The 24,404-nt window shown below is 39.7% G+C and overlaps 1 protein-coding gene across 18 annotated transcripts in view; it reads right to left on the reverse strand.

The window, feature by feature from the left end:
* The window catches only part of CLASP1 (cytoplasmic linker associated protein 1), a 312,807-nt gene that overhangs the window by 41,181 nt on the left and 247,222 nt on the right, over positions 1 to 24,404 (reverse strand). For 14 of the 18 annotated variants that reach the window (XM_017891966.1, XM_017891965.1, XM_017891963.1 and 11 more), the window contains 5 exons: positions 22,315 to 22,478; positions 19,027 to 19,105; positions 17,840 to 17,983; positions 8,138 to 8,281; positions 7,494 to 7,600 (listed from right to left, as the gene is read on the reverse strand). In XM_017891966.1, coding sequence (XP_017747455.1) covers positions 7,494 to 7,600; positions 8,138 to 8,281; positions 17,840 to 17,983; positions 19,027 to 19,105; positions 22,315 to 22,478 — 638 coding nt within the window. Of the gene's footprint in view, positions 1 to 7,493; positions 7,601 to 8,137; positions 8,282 to 17,839; positions 17,984 to 19,026; positions 19,106 to 22,314; positions 22,479 to 22,673; positions 22,677 to 23,390; positions 23,460 to 24,404 lie in introns of all 18 variants that reach the window. The other 4 variants (XM_017891961.1, XM_017891960.1, XM_017891952.1 and 1 more) reach the window with 1 other exon arrangement.

The following is a 24,404-nucleotide window of genomic DNA, read 5'->3' on the forward strand; positions in this document are numbered from 1 at the left end:
ATTATGACTCAAACAAAAAATATATATACAAGACGTAAAAAAAAAAATGCCTTAAAATACTTTTAATCACAACAACCAAAAATAACAGCATAGCCCATGCAAAAGAAAAAAATCCAAAAAACTGAAAGAACGATGGGATGGACAAGAGGAAGTCTGGCGGAACGTTCAAGTTTTTTAAGGGATGTCACAATATTATTTCCCATATGTCGCTTCAGATAATGTCAGCTTTCAGATAATTCATCTCATTATTCTTAACCTGAACTTTCCTAAAAATATTTCATTTCAGATCACATCACTTCACTATTACAATAGCCTCTTTTTAGAATAAGAAAATAAAAGATTCTGCCAGGTAATTTCCTCCTTCTCACTTTGAATTAATAAACCAACTCAAACTCCCAATTTAGGAGCACCATTTGCAGAACCAAGAACAATTGAAGGTGTCTTCTTTTAGACGCACTAGCCTGAGGTTTGAAGTATCTCCTTGGTATGAAGCTAAAACAGTGAGCTGCAGGTGAGAGGCATAACTGCTTACCTCTAGGAGGAAATGGACCATGCTACTTTCTTTGCTATTTTTATGCTTTGGCTTGATTTGTAGTTTTCCAAATCAGTATCTGTTAAGTTCTCACTTAAAGGAAAAAGGAATTTCCCATGAAAGCCATTATCAAGGAGGGTAGATATTATGTCCTCACAAGCGGTATATGAGGGAGCCGCAGTACGGCCTCAGAAGTGGACTGAGAAGAGACCTGGGGAAACCTCAGGCTGCCATCTGCCCCACAGCCTGTCTTGTTTCAGCCTGAGACAACCCCAGGACATAATCCTTGGGTTAGAGGTCAGGCCCTGATCACCTGTAAATACTCTGGTTAAACTCCAGAAGGGCTCTCTTAGGGTTTTTTAAATTAGGGAGAATTCCTTAATCAGTCAGTAGTCACTGACCTAAGGTTAGGCTTACGTCAGGCCATGCCACCCAACATGGAAGCTGAATGCGGCCCTGGGCTTGCCCGCTGAAGGATTCATGTCGTGGGGAGGGAGGAGGGCAGATCTCCAAGAGAGAGAAACTGGAGAGAGAAGTCTGCCTTCTTTGTCGTTTTGTAGGAAAAGGGTACAATGTATAGATTAAGCATAGTCATTCTTTGTTACGGAATCAATAGGATTTTGGCACAGAGCAAAGAAACAGGCATACAGATTCCCTCTTAGTTTTATGTAACTGATAGGTTTTCTAAATGTAAAAGTCTCTAGTCAACTATCCCTGCCTCCAATGGGCAAAAGAAGTTGTAAGTATTTAGTAAGCATTCTCTCTTAATGAGTTACGTCAACATGTATTATTGTGTACATATGTGAAAGATGATCCTAGGAATGGGATGTGCTCTGGAGGGATAATCCTGATGTGTGGCTGGCAGTGAAGCTGAGTGCCCATGAGGGCATACGGGTCAACATACTGGGAGATAGTCAACAAACTGATCTTACACTTGGAGGCACAGCTAACCATGAAAAAAAGAAAAAGGAGTGACCTGCTTTGTTAACATTAAAGACAGTAGCCGTCTCCTCGTCTGCTTGCCCTAACCTTGTGTATCTAGAAACATTCATCGCAGGGTTCTCTGTACACTTTAGAAATGACTTTTAGAGGTGTAAGAGCTTCAAAAGGAAGGTGCTGTTAACATGTTTCATTTACTGTTTTTGGCTTCACTATGTGGATTATTTGTATTCCACGAAAGTCAGAATACAAATCTGTGCAAAAGCTATCTATGAAGCATTTCAAAAGTAACAGACCTTTTTTTTGTTTGTTTTTTGTTTTTTTTAACCCTTTTCCTATCACACCCTCTATCATAGAGGGTAGAAACTCATCTCACAAAGCACAATGACAGCTGGACTGCCCGGTGCTCTAACAGGTTTCTAGGGAAGAGATTCTCTGATCTTCGGACCTTATAAAAAGCATCCCCAGGAGACCCTGAAATAGACATCTGCAGTACTATGTGGACCCTCCTTTGTACCACAGATTTACCATCTGTCAGCATCTGAGGGAAGCCCACCCTGTCTTCCAGACTCATAAATAATTGTTGCATAACCAGTGTCCATGATGCTGCACTCGGCATCAACTGTGGGGTGCAGGGGTGACTGACAGTTCTCCTTCTTAGAGGCAGGGCATCCTTAGTGAGCTATAACAGTTATCCCGCCTCGTGGGGATTCCTTTCTGGATGTGTGTGCTCAGACTACCCTTATATGACAGTATGTTAGGAAAGAAATCAGCTATAGTCAATAGCATGGCTGAGAGTGAGAGGTGTGGTTTGGGAAAGAGTAGGTCTCCTGGCTTCTCAGGGGAATGCCTTCTGCACTTTAGACACACGCTAAGGAAACTGCTCCCACTATTGCCCACGCTGACCTCACAGCATTTCCTGAGCTCTTTCTGGGGGCTGAGCACTGCACTGTACAGAAAGGCCCACAATAGTGGGCGGTGATTAATCTCATCAGGTTATAAAGGGTCATCTGTCCCTGTGACACAGCAGGAACCATACTTGTGAGATTTGGCAAAGATCACACACCTGCTCACACTTCTCACCAAGGCTCTACTCCTGCTATGTGACACCAAGAAAGGGACCACACTGGAGGTAGCTTAGAGGCTTTCCCAAAGACCTGAGACGACCTTGGAAACGCAATAATATTGTGACACCTCAGACAAGTTTGACAGGTAGCTTGTTACCTGGGAGAGTAAGAGCGCCTGAGAGCCTTGTGGGAGGGAGCGGTGGGGATGGAGTTAGGCTGAGAAAAGGGAGGTGGGTGCTTCGCTAACCCGTCGGCACTCCAACCCCATAACCGACTGCAGTGATCAGAAGAGGAAAATCAGAGAGAAATACAAAAAGCAAAGGGGAGGGGAGGAGGAAAGCACTACACACTAAGTGTCTTAGTCTCTTCTTTCCTTGACAAAGTTCTATTAAAGTTAGTCAGAGCAAAATTAGCACTTCATCATACAGAGAAAAGAACAAATTTTGTTTTACAATTTGGTCCTTGATGAGACTGGTTTATTCTTTCCCCTCCCAACCATGGAATGTGTTTACTACTTAAAATCACATGAGATTCCAAGAGTGTCTATTGTGAGAGACTGTGTGTATGTGGGAGTATGAGGGGGTGTGTGTATCTGCATGCACTGGGAAGGACATAACACAACACACAAGAAAATATGGATGTTCACTTTCAGTTAACTCATCAGTTATTTTAGAAAGAACCAAATAAAAATCACGGGGCCTCAATTCAAATGGGACCAGAGGGACTCCAGAAGGAGGACTCAGAGACTGTGCTACTCTGACCAGAACTCCAATGTGGAGCAGTGCATTCTCTGGGGCTGTGATCCAGTTGGATGGTGTTCAGAGACAGCACAAGCTGTTTCCTTCTGAAACAAGAGTAGCACCACTATAAGGGCTAGTGTGTTAAGTCTCAGCTGGCCAGCTCAGAGACCAGGTCATAAAAACCAGATCTCTCTGCTCATATCACCTAATATGAGAACTGAAATTCTTCTGGGAACACAAGTATTCATCTTCCCTTCGCAAATGTCACTGGGTGCCCGGGCTTGCAGAGGCCCTGAAGGAGAGTTCTAACAACTGCTGCAATTCAAAAGGATTGAGGGAAAGCCTGGGAAAGTGGGGAGCTGGGCTGGCTGGTGATGTGGGGGAAGGCCAGGGTGGAGTCCATGGCATCAGCGCCAGGGCACCTACGGAACAGCCCTGCCTGCCACTGGCATTCACTGGCATCATCACAGCGGGAGCCTCTGCATGCTAGTCTTTCCTGAGCACAGGTATGGCTCTGCTTTATAAGGAAAATAAGTCATTGAGATGCGAAGTCACTGCCATACAGAGGCCTAAAGACACACTGGCCTCTATGTGAGGCACACACTGGGTCAGACACACACACTGGGTTGGAGGTGAGGGCACAGGAGGGATGCAGGTGACACCTCTGGCTGGGCCTCTGCTTGGGGAAGGAGGGGCAGACACACCCACCTCCGAGTGTGGGGTGCGGTCTCCCTGTTAAGCCCACTTTGATTCTATCCATACTCTGGATCCTCTCACAAGAGGACCACTAAAAATGACTTCCTATTGCTAGGGACACATACGCTATTTACACAGAGTCATCCTGCTCTATGACATGTTTGCCAAGAACATATGGCAGACCAGAGCAAGGACCACCATATACTTTTTTCTCTTAAAGGAAATGGACTTCAGATGATTTCTGAAGCCCCTTGCAACTCAGTTTTTCATTTACCATAAAATCACATTGGGTAAAATATAAATATGTACTTCACATATTTATAGCACATAGATCTCTTCTCCAAATACCAAGTAGTATTTGTGTATTAGTTGGTAATAGGTAATTTACTCTTTCACACAGAAATGATGTCTAACAGAATGTTTTACAAAAGTTTAACCTATTATCTACAGCATCTCTACCACTACTGGGTTGATAAAAAAAAAATGACTTCCTCACTGGTGAGAGATATATACATATATATTTTATATATATGTATATATATATAAATAAATAAATATGACAGGGTCTCATTCTGTTGTCCAGGCTAGAGTGCAGCTCACTGAAGCCTCCATGTCCTGGGCTCAAGCAATCCTCCCACCTCAGCCTCCCAGGTGTGTGGCACCATGTCCGGCTGATTTTTTATTCTTTGTAGAGACAGGATCTCACTATGTTGCCCAGGCTAGTTTCAAACTCCTGGGCTGAAGCAATCCTCCCACACTGGCCTCCCAAAGTGCTGGGATTACAGGCATCAGTCACCATGTCCAGCCGCTAGTGATATTTTTAAACAATTATCAGACTTATCATTTTAGAATAGTTTCTTACTATCATCATGATCCAAGTATAGAAATTTTGGACTTAAAAAAAAAAAAAGTTCATTTTGACAGTTAAAATTAGGCTTAAAACAGGCCAGGTGTGGTGGCACATGCCTGTAATTCCAGCATGTTGGGAAGCAGAGGTGGGTGGATAACCTGGGGTCAGGAGTTCGAGACTCCGTCTCTACTAAAAATACAAAAATTAGCCTGCCGTGGTGGTGTATGCCTGTAGTCCCAGCTACTCAGGAGGCCGAGACATGAGAATCGCTTGAATCCAGAAGGCAGAGGTTGCAGTGAGCAGAGATCATGCCACTGCACTCCAGCCTGGGTGACAGAGTGAGACTCAGTCTCCGAATAAATAAATACATAAATAAATTTGACTGAAAACAAATAATTGGTAATAGCTTTTCCCCTACAGAATAAAAAGCTAACACTGTTTGGTCAAGATAACTCAAAGGAATGGCAGGTTGCAGAAAATCAACAATTTAAGAGCAATGCTCAGGTGAAAATAGCTGAGATTATATACAACATATCTGTCTACCTTTTTATAGTCTCCGTAAATGAGGTAGCCTACTCAATTCTATTTAGTGCAATAATCCATTTATTTTATCATTTTCCTTTAGAAAATATGCAGCCTATTTGAATATTTCTAGTGACATGATAACATGAGGCAGTTTTTCCCACTGCTGGACAGTTTTAGTTGCAAGAAAAATCATTTCTTCCGTGAGCTCAAGTTGGCTGAGGCCACCTGGCTATCTATGCACTGAATGATGGCAAGTTTAAAAAAATAGATTTTTCCAAGAAAGAAACTACATAAATAACTCCCTAAAGAAGAATCTGATAACAAGAAAATATTTAGACCACACATGAACTACCGAATATTGAAAATAAATCTCCTCGTTTCTTCCACTGATCTGTAACTATAAATAAAAAATAAGATGAGGCCAATTAAGAAGGGATAATGACCTCGAAAAACAAAATTTTTAATGACTTGAGTACCCATGGAGATTGACTTAGCCAGTTTCAAGCTCTGATGAATGATACTAACAGCATTAACAAGTTTTTACTTAGATTAGTAGCACAAATAATAATAAAATGCTTAATTTGAGTTACACCTTTTGACTTACTATCTAAAGAATGTGCCACTCTAAGAATGCAATAACTAAAAGATGTATGAACTGTATGTTATGGAAGAAAAGATTTCCCAATTAATGTTGCATAACTGTCTCTTCTAGACAGAGGCAACAATTTACAGAAAATTCAAGTTTTGCATATAATTTTCTCCACTAGGAAAAATAATTTCATGATTTTACTGTCACCACTGTACCACCATATTCTTTAGATATACATGGTAGTATTAAGAAAAAAAAAAAAATTGGCTGAACCTCAGTCACACCTGGGGAAAGCCAAGCATATTTTCATTAGTCTCTGGTCTCAATTGCTTAATTGTAACAGCCTGTTGAAGCCATGACAACACAGACCAAATCTGGAGACATAATGTCACATTGCCGTCTACCTAAATACAGTGCAGAGGGACATTTGGGGGAGTAAACATAAGGGCAATCTAAACAGCAAGATAAGACAGCTACAGAAAATACTTGGTTTCACCAAGAGGAAAATACACATTTCTTATGTTGCAAAGTATTTAAAGGATATGAGGAGCTGGAAACCTTCAGTGATAAGGAAGAAGTGTGGGAGATTCTTGATCATTTAAAAAACTAAATGTAAAAGCAATTATGTTTTGATATCTTCCTAGTAACAAGGTCCCATTAAAGGGAAAATAGCACACTTGTGGTATTGTCATTTCATTTTAAGATCTCGGTGTCAGCAGCCTTCAGGACAAAAGCTTACTGGTTTGTATTGTTAGTGATCCCAAAGAGTTAATCCTGTAAGACACAGCATGTGTGCCCCTTGCTGGTCCAGACACTGGCTCTTTCATCAAAATCCTGGCCTGTAGGGCAACTACTTTGAGTGGAGCCATGGGTAACTCCCAGCCCATGTGAGGGGGTCACTAAAGCCACCATGCAGACTTCTAAAGGTTCTGGTCAGATGGTGAAGTATTACTAAAGATCCCAAGACAAAGCAGGTTCTCTTTTTAAGTCACTGCCTCAGCTTCTATAGGACCAATATTTGCATGGTCCCAATAAGAGTATGAAATGTGGACCGAATTTTAGTTCTCAGATTCTAAATCACAGTCCTTCAGAGCAGCATTCTGCTTCAAACACGATAGCAACTATGTTTAGAATGACTACTTGGGTTAAAAAACTACCCCAGACTTGGTGTAACTGACTATAACAAGTTGGCTTGGATGACTAAATACCTTCAGGTTCTACCACTTGCAGAACAGGTAATGAGCTTCTACATGGATTCTATGCAAAACAGTACCAAATGCAAACTTTCAGTTGTAGGTCTATTAGGTACCGGTGAGTGTTTAGAGCTACTAGAACCAGAGAACATTCAGTACACACCACTCATCTTACCATAGAAGTTAACCCCTTTGCAGAAGATTATACAGTTACAATTTGAGTGAGGACTAGAACCCATGGTTCTTGATACTCAATATTCTTTTTGTTATTTAGCTTAGTCTAAAAATCTAGAAATAGGCTGCACAGCAATTAAGGTGCTTTAGTTTCTTTAATTCTGTGGAAAGTAAAGAAGTGACCTTACCTTGGAGACAGACCCCCATGGGAACAGTTGGTGGGTGAGGTTAGGGGGCTGGTCCTGCTGCTGGTGTGTCGGGAGGGCGTCCGGCCAATCGTATTGCTTGGAGAGCCCTGGGGTGAAGCAGAATAGGCATCATTATTCCAGTGCTGTACATAGAATATTATTCTATTCTCTCCTTAGTCTTTTAATCCACATGTAAATAAATGGGTAGAATCTGCCCAGGATGGTTCCCCCCACCCTCAGAATCATAAGGCCAATTTTAAGTGCACATAAACCAAAAATGAATAATCATCATACAGGCACTCCTGGAGTCCAATGATTGATGTTGGGTGTGCTAGAGTGACAGACAAAATTGAGCATCTACATCTTTCCAGTGTTGAAAAAAAAGACCAACTCAGTGGATGAATGACTAATTGCATAGCCTAGTGAAAATGTAGCTGACTGAATGACCTAAGAAAAAACGCCATCCTTAAATATCATATTCATTCATTCACGGGGCTCACTCAGGATGGCCCCGTCCTCAGGATGCTCGGCATTTCCTGAAAGAGGACAAGGAAACGGGGTATTCTATCAGAGTAGGTTCTAGGTAAGGGCTCCGCAGAGGTCATGGACATCACACAGGCACCAGCTGTGACCAAAGCACTCACCACACTGGTGTTACTGGAATTCTTGAGGTGGTTGTGCAGGAGTTTGGTGGCACCATCCTGGAATGTTTTTGGCAAGGCACCAAGTAACATGGTAAATTCAGGAGTATTCAATTCAAACAGAGAGATTAGCACAATTTGTGCTGCCTAGAAAAAGGAACCATGATTAATTTATGTAACGTACAATAGGTCCTTCATCAAAATGTTGATTAAAGTTGTTTTTAAAAAATATTTTATAAGTAAAATCACTAATAAGAGGGCATTCTAGGCATCAAAAACAAAGAAGCATCTGAAGAAAATAATATCAATCATTAGTCTGACTTCAATCTGGAAAATAAACTCTGGCTTCATTTTAACGTCCTGGCCTTGGAATTCCACAGCACACTAATAATAAACTCCTAGAACTTTTCTTTTGTTATCTGGTACTAGGAAGGAAGCTGGTAAATAGGTAAATGAAACAATTAAAAATTTTAAAAAGTTTAAGATTGATCCCACTTTAATAATTCATAACTGAACAGGGATCTCAGTGCACCTTGGAGAGCACATATTTTTAAACAAGCTGCATTAGGTTATCTTGAGAAGCCACACTCCTCTTGACTAAGAAACACAAGAAAACGAGTATAAATACCCCAGAAAAACTTCTACTTTTACACCTATAAACCAAGGAGAGAGACTTCTGAGAAGCAAACTGGACTTTGAAGGAGTCTACATTAAAAACATGCTCTTCTGCCTTTTGGAAAATGTTCTACTTTTGCTTATTAATTGAGTCAACACACTGCAAGCCTGCTTGTAATGACTGTGGTAGCGAGGTAGGCAAAGAAGTAAGAGTAGTCAGTGAGACTCGGGCTTCTAGTAAGTCATGTGCTTTCTATGGATTTAGTAGCAGGCAATCTGAGCTTAAAGCACAATGCCTGAGGAATTAATTATAATAGTTTTCATTTACAAAAGCCAAGCCAAAAAAAAATTTAGTAAATACTAATTGGCATTTCTCATTAATTTCTAAGAGTCAAGAGAAAGAAAAAGAAACAAAAAACTGTCTGTGATTATAATCACTTCTTTTTCGTTTTTAATCATAAAGATTTTACAAACATAAAGTCTTTCCAAAGACTGTAAGTTTTAAGATTGCAGTAATTATTCAGAATTTTTTTCCATGACATAGAATATTACACAAAAAATGTGCTTGCAGAGAGATTCTTTTGGAAATAAAAATCACAAAATAGTTCAAGGCTTTTACAATGCTACAATTAATTATAGGTCCAGTTAGGACAAAATTACTATTTTGTGCATGGAGAAGGAAAATAAATCCAAAAACCCAAAGGTATTTAACCAAAAATAAGAATTATGAATTTAAAAATATAATCAAAAATTACTTTAACATTTTGAAATCATTCATCAAAGCACTGGGCAAAAGTACATTACTTTTTCCCCCTTTAATTTCAAATACAGTCATTAATACCTTCTCCACCCAAATTAAATCATAAGTGGCCAAAATATTCTTATGACATGGGCAAAAAACATTATTATTGATTTTACTAAAATATGCTTTTCTACATTTCATTTTGGAAACATTTTAAACAAATTATCTGAAGGAATCTACTTCACCAACAATTTAATGTACTGTTAATTTGATATGCGCATTTGTATAATAGAACAATTTCCAAAACTCATGCAAAATAACCTGTATATTTTTAAAAAACATTGTATTAGGTGTTAGAAAAAAAACAATGTATGCAGAAAAATAATGCACTACAAGGAGGAAAGCAAGGAGCAGCCTGAAATTGTAGCAGGAAAAACACATCAATGTCATCAATTTCATTAAAAAATATTGGCACTTAAATTCTGTTGATTGAAAATGGCATCTGAAGGTTATAAAACATATAATTACCTTCTTGAATAGTATGCTTTTTATGTCAAATGTGCCACTGCCTTTATTTAAGAGACAAGATTTCTTCCCAGAATGTTATCTAATGTCTCAAGCTAACTTGAGGCTTTTCATGATGCAAATTATAAACTTAGTAGCTTAAAGTATTTCCAAAGTAAAATCTTTTAAAAATAAGATCCAAGTTCTAGAAACTGGTAGAAAGTATCATTTAAATATACAGTTTTTTTCTAAGAAAAGAGGCAGGGGTCTCATTGCCCAGGCGGGAGTGCAGTGGCAATTTACAGGTCCAATCACAGTGCACTGCAGCCTCGAACTCCTGTGCCTCAAGCAGTCCTACTGCCTCAGTCTCTGGAGTAGCTGGGATTATAGGCATACATCATAGTGTCCGGCCTGAGTACCCAATTTTTAAAAGATTTTATATCAGAGTTTTGCAAGGAATTAGACTGTTAGTATTTTCAAATATTCTATCTCCGACCCTCTGAATTAGTGAGAAGTTAAAATATGGAATCCAAGCAAGGAAGAAAACTGGGTTATATTTATCATTACCATCAATATGATCTCATTAAACAAGTAATTCCAGATATGGAACTGGGCTGGAGAGATGCATTTAAAAAGCCTGGGGCATAGCTCATGTTCACTAGTGACTCAAAAAGCGGAGTACGCCACTGTTCTTGTCTGCATATCTGAACTGTTGTCTTTGAAAGAGGCAAGACCATTAGGCAGCCAGATGAAAAACTCAGAGTGCTGCTGACTTTTTCTAATGGGCAACCCTAGGGCAATTTATTTTAAGGATCACATGGCAACTTAAAATGAAATGATTCTCACGCACACCCTCATAGAGGAATTTGAGAGGTGAGGTTTGTAAAAGGTTCTTCACATCTCACTGCTACCATATGAAGAGAACTCCTAGGGACATCAACTGTCTTGAATGTTGCACACCTTATAGCAGAACGGAATTCTTCCTAGCAGATCAGATCAAAATAAAGCTTTGCCAAACACTTCAGTGTTGTTATTAATTTGGGAAAACAAAATTTGAGAGGAAAAGCAGAGTTTTCCAATTTATTAAACAACTCACTGCTCCCTTCAGACTCTCAATAAAAATTGCTTCATAAAGTCACCAAAGAGAAACTATTTCAAAACCTTCAGTCATTTCTCATTTAGTATCTCTTTTTTTTTTTTTTCAAGAGATGGGGGTCTCACTATATTGCCCAGGCTGGAGTACAGTGACTATTCACAGGCATAATCACTGTGCACTGCAGACCCGAACTCCTGCAATCCTCCTGCCTCAGCCTCCCAAGTAGCTGGGACTACAGGCGTGTGCCACTGCTCCAGCCTACTCTCTCTCCTTTTTACTATTCTATTAAAATATGGTGGCAGTCGACACAAACATGGCTATATCACTGAGAAGGTAGTTAATCATAAAACACACCATAACACAAAGGTTGACACAGGCACACATACACATGCTCATATAGTATTATATTAATTTTAGATTTATCAAAAGCTTCCCAGTGCCTTCACAAGGGCAACTGGTATTAATAATCTAAAATGCAAACAGTGAAGTGTGCTGTTTGAAATTAGTACACAGTTTTCAATCTACCTGTTTACAATTTTCTTCCAAGTTTCCTTCTCCAGGCCCAGAGCAGGTTGAAGCTGACCTAGTGGGGAAATCCTCACCTACTCGACTACGCTGAAGCGAGGACTGGCAAACAGGAAAGGCGGGAGGATTGAATCAGAGAGAAGCAGAAAGTGCCTAAACATGGCAATCTGTTAGCTACAAAAGCATTTGGCTTCTTAGATAAAATCAGCGAGACACACATGATTGAAAGTTAGGAAGAATCAGAATAATAACAGTAGCTGCCAGTGTTAACCCTCAGTAGTATCACTAGGTCTTTTACTTAATAATCTAAAAAGTAGTATTCTTGCTTCAGGTGATGAAATGGACGATGTTCAAATAAGACTTGAAAGAGTCCGGCATGGTGGCTCACACCTGTAATCTCAGCACTTTGGGAGGCCAAGGTGGGCAGATCAACTGAGGTCAGGAGTTTGAGACCAGTCTGGCCAACAAATGAAACTCCCGTCTCCACTAAAAATACAAAAATTAGCTGGGTGTGGTGGCACGTGCCTGTAATCCCAGCTACCCAGGAGGCTGAGGCAGGAGAATCGCTGGAACCTGGGAGGCGGAGGTTGCAGTGAGCCGAGATCGTGCCACTGCACTCTAGCCCGAGTGACAGAGCGAGACTGTCTCAACAACAACAACAACAAAGACTTGAAAGAGACTCACAGTCACAGTTAAGCTGAAATTCAGTTATTTGATAGTAAAACCCTTAGCTTTCAGACTAGAGGCATGCTGCCTTTATAATCATGTATTTTTTAAAAGTCAATTAGAAATCTCACCTTTTCAATGCAATTTATGCATTAATACTTCTCCCTGCTCTAGCCAACAGCATCTTTATACTTCTAGGTTTCTTTGCCACGCCTTCGTTGCCCACACTTCTCAAAACAAGGTTTGGGGGCTAAATCTGTTGCTTCATTTGACAAAGAGACTCACATGTGATAAGCTAACATACAGGCATTCTAAATGCCAAAATGTAAACATACAATTAAAATTCTACTGCCATTACCACATTCCCTCTGATTGATCACATGGCTTCCTAAATCTTGGAAAAAATTCTGGTACTCAGTTTATTCCATAAATAACAACAGCAGCAAAACCAAAACAATCCTCAAATAATAATAGCAGAGCTGCAACTGCAAATAAAATATCTAGGTTTTAATATATTTTATGAAATTTAATCCGTTTAGTAACGCCTGAGGTAAGTGTTACTTATGTATTTTAGAGATGGGTCTCTCTCTGTGGGTGCAAGCAATCCTCCCACCTCAGCCTCCCAAGAAGCCAAAACTATAATAAGCATGCGCCACCAAGCCCAGTTTGAGGCAAGTATTATTATTCCCATTTTACAGATAATAAACAACAACTCAGGGATTAAATTACTTGTTCTGACCCCAGTGAGTGGCAGAGGCAGAAGTCAAATGGAGGTCAAACTCCAGAACCCACCTTCTTTCTATCAGTAATATATACTATTATCTTATGTCAATACAGTGCATTAAGAAAGGTCTAGTGTACGTCTGCATAGTTTCATCACACAACTAAACTAGTCAGGGCTCCCACACTGAGAAAATGGAAAAGTTTACTTTTGGAATACAGTAGGCCAGTTACAGACTGGGTTGGGCTTTTTTCATCTTGTCCAAACCAGTCTCAGTGTGGTAAGCACACCTCACTGGTGATTCGTTCGTGTTTTGATTTTAAAAACACCTTAACAATTTAAGCACCCCTCCCTCCACAATGTGAAACACCCCAATATACTGAGCTAAGAAGGAAAACAAAATATTAAAAATGCTAAAATCAATGAATCTGAGTTATACCAGGTTGTATCCATTTAAAATGTTTCAAAAGTGCTTTCATAAATACGGCTGTATGGACTTAGAGAATGAATTATGTTGTCTGAAAAGTCCCCAGGTACTCTGTTTACATAAAATATTCTCCAGAGATGAGTCTGAGAATGTATCGTATAAATTTCAGACTGAAGGGCTCTTCTGTATTTAGAACACCCACCCTAAAAAAATTAAAGCAGGACATTAACAGAAGAACTCGGTTTAAGATCACAAAATGCTTTTAAATCACCAAGATTTCCATAACCCCTAATATAACCTTTAAAAAAACTCTGGAAATGAAGGATGAGGCAGAACAAAGTTTATTCATACAGACATGTATTTTACGTTTAGTGTGTTAAATGATCTAGGTAAGAATGGTACTAGTTTTATTTTTATACAGCTTTAAAATAATTTTAAATCTTATCAATTTTAGATATTAGAGCAGTGATATATGCTATATCACAATTCTAAGTATTTTAATTTATTTAGGCACTACCTTCATTTTGACAGTGCCTCAAGAACATCTCATATACCTGGGTAAGGCAGCTGCATCACTGACAAAAGCAACTATATTTATAAATGTTCAATGGATGGTACATCAAAAGAGGGAATTTAAATAAAAGTGAATCTACCTCCAAAAAGGATTAATCTGCAGCACCTTAATGTAGAGTTTGAGGACATCTATTTTAATACTGTCCTATGATACAACTATTTGAATCAAAAGTAATGCTTTACTAGTTAGTGCGGAATGTTACTGAAAGCCAAATAGTTTAGAGCCACGGATATCTTAGATGATTAAAAAAAAAAATATCTAGGTGACAGAACACAGAAATGCATCTGCTAAGTAAGTTGAACCACATCATAATTTGCACAGATAGGTAAAAAAGCTCCCTTCTAAAATAAGAGCCAAGGAATTATGGAATAACTAAGGAAGCCTTTTGCCAATCCCCTAAAAGAGACACCAAAGTCCTGGTAGTCAAGACACTAAGACGGCCCCCAAGATACCCCATAACGTATTACACCCTATATAATCCCTCCCACCCTTAGAGTGCGCGGGACTTGTGAATATAATGGATATCACTCCCATGACTGTGTTACATGGCAGAAGGGATTTTCGAAAAATGTAATTAAGGCCCTTAATTAGTTGACTTTGAGTTAATCCAAAGGGAGATTATCCTGGGTGGGCCTGACCTAATCAGGCAAGCTCTTAAAAGGCATCTGGGAGGCCGGGCACGGGTGGATTACGCCTGTAATCCCAGCACTTTGGGAGGCTGAGACAGGTGGATCACGAGGTCAGGAGATTGAGACCATCCTGGCTAACATGGTGAAACCCCGTCTATACTAAAAAAACACAAAAAACCCCAGCCAGGCAAGGTGGCGGGCGCCTGTAGTCCCAGTTACTCGGGAGGCTGAGTGAATGGCAGGAGAATGGATGAAAACCCGGAGCAGAGGTTGGAGTGAGCTGAGATCCGGGCCCACTGCACTCCAGCCTGAGGGCGGACAGAGCAAGACTCCGTCTCAATAAAAAAAAAAAAAAAAAAAAGGGTCATCAGGGAGCATTCAAAATGAGAGAGATCTGGCTTTGTTTTAATTTCTCCTTCATTTTGGAATTAGAGTTTTGCCAAACAGTGAATTCTTGGCTGACTGCTTTTTTTCTTTCAGCACCTTCAATGTCATCCATTGCCTTCTGTCCTCCGTGGTTTCTGAAGAGAAATGAGCTGTTAATCTTATTGAGGATCTTGTGCATGGGATGAGTTTCTCCCCTCTTGCTGCTTTCAGGATTCTCTCCTTAGTTTTCAGCAATTAGATGTTATGCGTCTAGGTGTGAATCCTTTTATTAAAAGATCTTGGCTGGGCGCGGTGGCTCACGCCTATAATCCCAGCACTTTGGGAGGCCAAGGCGGGCGATCATGAGGTCAGGAGTTCAAGACCAGCCTGAACAACATGGTGAAACCCCGTCTCTACTAAAAATACAAAAATTAGCTGGGTGTGGTGGTGTGCGCCTATAATCTCAGCTACTCAAGAAGCTGAGGCAGGAGAATTGCTTGAACCCGGGAGGCGGAGGTTGCAGTGAGTCAAGATTGCAACACTGCACTCCAGCCTGGGTGACAGAGCGAGACTCCATCTCAAAACAAACAAACAAACAAAAAACCCAAATTTTTTTAGTTTGTTGGGCTACTTAGATGTATAATGTTTTTTGTCGAATTTGGGGAGTTTCTTAGATATTATTTCTTCATGTATTCTCCCGAAAGCTTTGAATAAGCAAACTTCCTGGCAGCCTCTACTATCTGAGAATGGCTCCCTGGTTGACAGTCAGCAAGAAAGCAGGCGGCTGAGTTCTACACCTGTGAGAGACTGAAATCTGCCAAGAACCAATGAGCTGGAAGAAGACCTCAGCCTCAGATGAGACTGCAGATCCAGATGACATCTTGTTTCAGCCTCTGAGACACCAACCAGAGGACCCAGAGAACACATGCCAGATACCTGATTTATTACTGTGAGATAATCTGTATTGTTTCAAGGGAAGTATGTGGTAATTTGTTATACAACAGAAAACAAATAAAGAAGTCAAAAGAAGGGAACTTTCAAAACTACAGTTTTAAAAATAGCTTCAAAATATCATTTGAAATGAAATCATTTCCATATGGGTGTTTATCATTCGTTAATTCATTCAAAATCTATTAATGCCTACTATGTTACTCCAGGTATATGCCAGGCACTGAGCATGCAGGGTGAGCAAAACAGTCTCCTTACTGCTCAACTTCCCAAACCCTCTGCTTCAGACGTATCAGTCTATTTCACTGTTCCCAGACAAATCTCATTTCTTAAACATGACTATTGTCCTTCCCCTAAACTCATCACTTATGCAAACTGCATCCATATTCCACATCTGAGGATGAATCTTATCTTCTCTAGGAAGATTTCTATGATTAATACAGAGTGCACTGAGTGGCAATATACAGAAAACCAGGCCGGTATTCCATCAGTTTGAAGGAAGTTGCCCAGGGTAACAGGGCCCTAACCACTAAAGTGGGTTTAGAGGAAGCACAAAAACTCTAGGTCCAAGGTAGGGTGGTGGGGAAGATGCCACGGAACACAGAGGCCAAGCCTAGTCCTCAAGATACTGAGGAGCAACACTGCGTAGCAAAAGAATTCGCAAGAACCACATCAAGACTATATCAGTAGTTTGTATGTCTTGAGGTTCATTCCAGGGCCATGGCCCAAAATACTAGGCTTTGCCTGTGTATTAAAAATCAGCTAAGAGTGAAAAGAACCCCCATCAAAAAAACAACAGAGTATCTAGGCTCTGCCCTATACCAATGAAATCAAATTCCTTGGGAATAGAGCTCAGAAATCTACGTTGATTTTAATTGCAGCCAGGACTGTGAACTATTAATCTGAATCTTCTCAAATTCCTCTGAAGATCAGGATTATTGTCCTAGAACCTAGGTATAAGTTAGGTGTGAAGGTGAGGATTTAAGTACACCTCACAATAGGAAAGGAGAAGTAGGGGGGCAGGCATGGAAAGTAGCACACCAGCGGAGACAAAGCTTTGCGAAGTAACACTGTATAATCCAAAATAACTGAAACAAGTGTTGAAACTCATTCAAACAGTAAATGAACGAAGTGATTTCTGGCAAGATATCTAATGTTCTATTTATATTTGGCTTGAGCTAGTATTAAAATAAGTTGAGGTTTTTGGAGCCTCCGGCTAATAATTCAAAATTATCTGTAATGTTCTGAATGGAATAGTAAGGACAGTAAGTCCTTGTTCAAATATTCTAATGTGCACGTCCACAGGGAGTGGGCATTATCATCAAAGCTCGTTTGTTCCAAACAGGCCCTAATTGAGGTAATATGCAAATCTAAAATATGTGTCAGCCCGTAGCAGGCAATACTTAAGTAACATTCCATTGCAGAAGCACATACTCACATATCACACACATACTTATGTGCTACATATTGAAAGATGTTTGCTCTTTTTTAAGAATCTATTGCATCTTATCAAACTTTTCAACCACATTTTAACGATCAGGGACCCTGTAGCCAGCCAGCCCTAGGTCTGCAATTTTGTCTTCAAAGTATGTATTACAAACTGATATAAGGAAAACAAACATCTGTGTAAAAGACACTAATTTACTAGTGATTTCATATTAGAAAATATATAAAATAGATGCCTGGGGAAACCATAAGCCCATCGTGCAAGATCTCAGATTTTCACTTTTATGTTCAAAACTGGGCAGAGCTGGAGAGAGAAAAGGGCAACAGCAGAGCCTGAGGGACAAAGGTTTGTGTGTGGACAGTGTGGTTTTCAAGTTTCTAAATACATTTCTCTAACACAAGCCCAGGAACAATCTGTAATTATACATCGGTTCTCTCGGACATACCTTTCTCACGTCTGAACTCTTTGGTTCTGTTGTCCAGGTTATGATTCTAGAAACAGCAAGCCTTGTCTCACTAGAGTTTACAAAATCTGTTGGATCCATCTGTCTGGCCAGAGACTCAATGTATTTCAGGATTGCAACTTTGACCTGAAAGAGCCAATAATTATAAACATTAAGTACACTTGATGATCTCTGAACACAATTCTTATCAAGTGGCTAGAGAAAAGTAAACCCTGTTGAGAGGGATCTCCTTCCTTTCTCCTGTATTGATAGTTTCCACATGGAGCGACATCCAACAGGTGAAAAAGCATGAAATGACTGATGATGGGTAAGTCTGGGGACAGGAAGAAGCACACGACTCAGTTTTCTCCATTTTTAGGTGCCTGTAGAGAAGCGTGCTCTCCTCCTCACCTATGCTGCAAGACACTTCCAGGGCAGGAGCCCTTGCAAGAGGCCTGTGGGATTTCCAGCTCTGCCACTGACTGCAGGGTACGTTCAGCTCTAGTCTTGTCACACATTCTAGGCCATGTTCTGTAAGGCAGCATTTTCAGTAATCAAGCTGATGCTCTGCCCTAACTTGACCATCAACTTCTCAACTAGTTTTGATTTCAGGAGAAAAAGGTAATTATTTATTAGGCTCATCCTAAAACCTCCAAAAAGTTAATGATCAAAGAACAGACGATGAACGTGACCTAATTCAAATTAACACACATCCTCCCTCAAACTTGGTCTTGTTATTATTACAGGTATGATTTTCCACAACATGTAACAATGAACTTGCATAGCTTAGAATGTTAATATTAAACATTCCAACAAGATACCTATCTCCACACATAAGAAAGTCTTAATTTTCTAGTTTAAATATTAATTGTGAAAAAGACTAGTACTGCCCAAATGTTGGTGAGGATGTAGAAAAACTAGAGCTCTCATAAACTACTGGTAGGAATACAATATGGTACAACCATTTTAGTGGTTTCTAAAAAAGCTAAACATATACCTATCCAATGAACCAGCAAATACACTACTAGGTACCAAACCAAGAGAAACAGGAACATGTCCACAAAGAATCAAGCAAGAATGCTCACAGCAGATTTATTCACAATAGCTAAACATGGGTCATGTACAAACAAAAGTAAATTTAAGCAAATTTGAGTTCCAGGGTTGAACTGTAACGACAAATAATTACTGACCTTGAGGTTTGGAGTTTGAGTTTGATCCACAATAAATCTCATCAAAATGTTAAATTGTTGATCAAATGGAAAGGAATCCCTAGGTTGGTGGGAAAAAAGTGATTTTTAAAGAAATTTATTACAAAACAATATAAAACTATATAACAAAAGCATACCATTGTAAGTTAATGTATGTAAAACCCTGTTCACATTTTTAACAGTGCTTTTCGTTTTATGTAAAGTAATACATGTTATACAGAAAATATGGAAAAGGAAAATCTTTTGCAAGTCCCCAAACACAAACTGAACTTACTTTGAGTGGCTATTTAAAAAATTAAGACCAAGCAATAAACTAAGGAAGAAATTTCTACTCGCCTTTTTAGGGAGTTGCTCATTTTCCCTCTAGCTACCTTTCTGGATATTTCTTAAACATAAAAATCACTTCTGATACCCAAATCTCATTTTTACATCCTGACTGGGCTGCTGACAGCTGACCCTGCTTAAACTAACCGTATCATCCTCTTTGGTCCTGGTCACTGCTTAGGGTCCCTGCACACCACAAAAGTGTGTCGCCTGTGAGACGGCGACAAAACATTTCCCATCCAGCCACAAATCACACACAGAAGCCTGGGGCCCCAGGAGCCCCTTCTCTTGCTCCACTCTTGCCTGTTGCTGATCTTATTTCTCGTGGTCAGCATGCATCTCTGATCCAATCAATTAGCCCTCAGGGACTCTTGGCCAGAGAGTCAGTGCTCTTTCTGTTAAAATGCTGTAATTACTAGTATTAGTTAAAAATTGCGCAATGGGGCCCATGTGGAAAATGGTGATGTAACGTCCATATTAACAGGAAAGATAAATGCAAGGCAAATATCTACACTGCTTTCTTTGGACCCTCTTAGAGACTTTTCCCAATCTACATAAATGTAGTAAAATAAAGAAGTAGGTTTGACTCTTTAAAATGAAGCAAATAGAATTGATTTGAAAAGTAAATAAAATCATACAACAAAAATAAAAAGCACATGGCATATATTAGGTACCAGTGTTATCCTACATATAATTACTAATAAAAAGTGAACTTGATCCAATAGTACCCTTTCCTCCCACCATCTAGTTGTACCCTGGAATCTTTGAAGATCACTTCGGGAAGGAAAGTATACTTTAGTATACCTGATTTAAGTGACTATGTCAACAAACCACCCACAAAATGTCCCTCCCTTTTTCCGGCAGCATGGGGTGGATGGAGAATACATTTCAGTAATGGGTGTGTATAATCGGGATTGTTATTGTTAGGCATTATAGGCACAGGCATTGTTAGGCACAGGCAAAGGAAAGGAAACCGAGGCAGATTAGCACTCAAGTCTATAAACTGAGAAGCAATTCTCAGCCATCACTAAAACCTCCTATTAATAGTCACTGACTATTCTAGATCAGCTTAAACAGCTGTGTATCTCAACTGCTGAGAAAAAGAAGGGAATATTAAAAATGCTTTAGGCACTCAGACCAAATCTACTGAGATAAGGACTCTTAAAGGGGCATCCAGGAAAACTAACGGGAGGTCACAATTGTATTCCTCAATCACCAAAGTTCAGGAATACAATGTTAATACTCCTACCATTCCTAAAAATATGAAATGGATCTGGTCAATGGTAAATTCACCTAAATTAAGTGACCTATAGGCCAAGTCTGGCTCACATGTGTTTTATTTGGCCTTCACAGTATCTTAAAAAAATTCTCAAATATGTTGCCCAAATCCACATTTCTGACATTTCTTGAAAAGTCTGGTACTACTGAGCCCATGTCCCAGTGTGGTCACAAATGGCGCCAGACTATCAAGAGCCCTCCTATCTACTCCACTCGATTATACCAGCTTATCAGCCTAGCCCCTCAGTCAATCTTGGCTAAACCTTCATAATTCATTGGTATAATGGTGTACTGTAATGGCCCCTAACTCCACTAAGTTTAGCCATGCAAAGGAATGACAGGGTTTGAAGGCTTTATTGCAAATGTAGTACGTTACTTTGGTTCTTATTTATTTATTTTATTATTATTTTTTAAGGCCTCACCAACAGATGCAAGTACATTACTTTGAGTTCATTAAAAACCAGAAGGGAAATCTCTCTGGATAATAGAAGTCTATAGCAATGCAATTACACAGATTGACAGGGTCAAGGGCCAAAAGAAAACAGCTGGCATCATGGTAGAGAGGAACAGATGCATACTTTGAAGTCAGAGTCATGTAACAGCTGCACGCAGAGGGAAGCTGGCAGGGCAGGATATGTTACTGTGCTAGTCAAGGGAGCCAGAGAGGGAAGAGAAGGCTCTAGTGCTATCCATACCACCCCCCTGACCCGACAGGAGGTGAGGACACACACCCACAAGACAGCCTGCAACAATAAGAACAGACAACAGAAATCCTGGATTTTCGTTCCCAAACAGCCACTAACACAAAGTCAAGGTAAAGTGTCTGTTTCTCACTGATAAAATGAACATCATCTTTAAGGTCCTTTCATCTTGAAATTCTGTGATAACTAGAATTATTCCAGGTTGTAGTAACTTATAAAAGTTATCGCCCTGATAATTTTCTGAGTCACTTGGAAGTTATTCCTTTGTTCTTTAAAAAAGTTCACCAATTTGACATTCCTCCCCAATCCATCTTCCACCAAATCACAACCAAGACATTACTGCAAAGTGTCTTCCGAGATCTTTTAATTCTCATACTTGCATACTGAGGACCCACAGCAGCTGCACAGATGATAAAGAAGCAGTTTCTGAACAGCAGCACCACGTAGTCTTTTCTAACTTTTCTGGGTTTCAGCAGTTTTTCTTTTCTCATAATAGCCAGAAGGGTCACAACTACCGCAAATGTGCTATTAATCTCTGGGCCAAGGTACTGTCAATTTAGAGAATTTTCCTGGACCAATGGCAACTCTACATCATACACTGATAGAACAATTTCTAGTATGACTTGTAAGTTGAAGTAATAAAAACACTAAGGTCTTCAGAAAAATGTAACCAAATGTTCTAAATGTTTTCTTTAATGTTTTTTAATGAGAAGAGAATCAATTTCCAAAGTTTTACATTTGTTTATTATGTATGTCTTAAATACTCACAAAAGTAGTACCAACACAAGGAAGATACGCCATTTCATTTCATGGATTGGTGAGACATGTCAACAAGTATGTCGACAACAGAAAGTGAGAACTGAGTAAAAGAGATATTCAAGTGGGTGACAGAGGCCATGGGTAACGAAAGAGAATGGCAAAAAGTCACCTACAAGTTCCTGTAACATCAAAACTCTTAAACACTTACCTTGTGACATCTAGAGCCTTTTGAACTTTTGCTTGCACAGATCCAAGTAAATCTGCTCCCATTTTCTTAAGTAATTGTGTGAGAAGAACAAAAAGCCAGTCTTGTAAATCATCCTTATGAATTATTATAAAATCCACAAGAGTCTCCAAAAACATACTGAAAACCTAGACACAAATGAAAACCAAGTACTTCACATATTGAATTCACAATTTCCTCCAAAGTCTACAAAACATTAAAAATGCCCATACGTGCTTTGCCCAGACTCTTGTAACTTAGGTTAACACTGTTAACAACTGTTCCTAGTACAGAAGGAAAATGTAGTGCAGAAAACAGATAAAGGAAAAAGGAATGGAACTTACTCTCTGTTGTGAATTCCACCGCAAACGAGGCCATGCAACAAAACAAATTCCATGTTAGTTGGCAGTGAATTAATACCATTGTCATGCGTTTAAGAAAACCTGAAAAGGCTACAAACCAATGAAATAGTCTCTCCTCCCTCAATATACATCTTTAAAAAGCAGTACAGAGAAATGAACTTTTCTGAGTTTAATCATGAAGGCTTTTCTTTCTTAAACAATAACAAATCCTCGTGTCCTAATTCTATAGTATTCTTATTCACTATCTAGCAGTCAACACATACTATTATAAAATGAGCCAATAAAAACACCTACTCACTAGTGTGTAGCTATTGCTTTTCACGTCAGATATTTCGATGTACACCAATTTCAGATATCATAAAGTAATAGATGGTTACAGCTTAGAATAAAAGATATTAACATAATCCTCATGCTGTTGTGTCATGACTTTTGCTAAGGTGAAATAGAGTGCATAGTGGAATATCTCTAGACCAATTTCAGAGAGAAAAGTAGCACTGAGTATCCCTACCTTGTTAACGAAACTTGTTCTACTTGGACAGCCCATGAACCCTATCCCGCCTCATTTCTAGTAGAGCAACTATTCACCACCAGGGGTCTCCTGTGAGACAGCTCAGGAAAAAGGTCATTTAGCTGTGGGATTCCTGGCTTAGCTTACAGGCAGCTAACAAACATTAACTAAACTGAGACCTCCAAACTCACTGTACAAGAGACTTCTGATGGAAACAAATTTCCTTCTTTATCCTCACATTCTGCTTCTGAATCAGCAATCTAGGGGTGACAGGTAACAGAAGTTTATCAATGTTCTAAACCATCTAATAGTGCTGATGTTATAAATCTTAAGAATCTTAATTATGCTTATGCGTTAAATCTTACTGCTTTTAACACTACCTTAGAGAAAAATCTTGATACATTTTATCTTTGGATACCTACGTGGCCTTTAAAGGCTTAAGCTCAGTCTTTCCTGAATTTTTATTGAGATAGAATCTCACTGTTGTTCAGGCTGGAGTGCAGTGGTGCGATCCCAGCTCACTGTAACCTCCGCCTCCCAGGTTCAAGTGATTGCCCCCCAAATAACTGGGATTACAGGCACATGCCACCATACCCAGCTAATTTTTATATTTTTAGTAGAGACAGGGTTTTGCCATGTTGGCCAGGCTGGTCTCGAACTCTTGACCTCAAGTGATCCACCCGCCTCGGCCTCCCAAAGTGCTGGGATTACAGGTGTAAGCCACCGTGCCCAGTGGATTTTTATTAATATTGTTAATGTTGACTTTGCTGTGAGGGTCATAGCAGAAAGTTTAAGACATGCTTCAAGAATGACACTGAGTGAGGAGAGCTGTTGTGGGGAGAGGGGAGGAGAACCCTTGCATTCACTCCCCTTTACGCTCATGAGCACCTCAAAAGGCTGGGGCCGTATCTTCTTTTCTATATCCCTGCCCCAGAGCAGTTACTCAGTAAATGTTAAATGACTGGGTGAATGAATGGGTGGATGGATGTTTGATATTTCAAGGACAATTCCTATGAGGAAGCAAGGATAGGAAAAGAAAGATGATGATGACTAACTGGCTGGGCTTTCTGGCTGTCACAGGTTTCTTTCTTCCAGGAAGACTTGGAGGAGGCCATCTTTACTGGGAAAACTAGTTGATCCTGCATGTCAGCATTAAAGATTTGCTTCTGCTCATTTAAGGTTCTATCCATTTCCACACCTTACTT

Source organism: Rhinopithecus bieti, unplaced genomic scaffold, assembly GCF_001698545.2.
Source record: "Rhinopithecus bieti isolate Rb0 unplaced genomic scaffold, ASM169854v2 scaffold_19969, whole genome shotgun sequence".
Taxonomy (NCBI): Eukaryota; Metazoa; Chordata; class Mammalia; order Primates; family Cercopithecidae; genus Rhinopithecus; species Rhinopithecus bieti.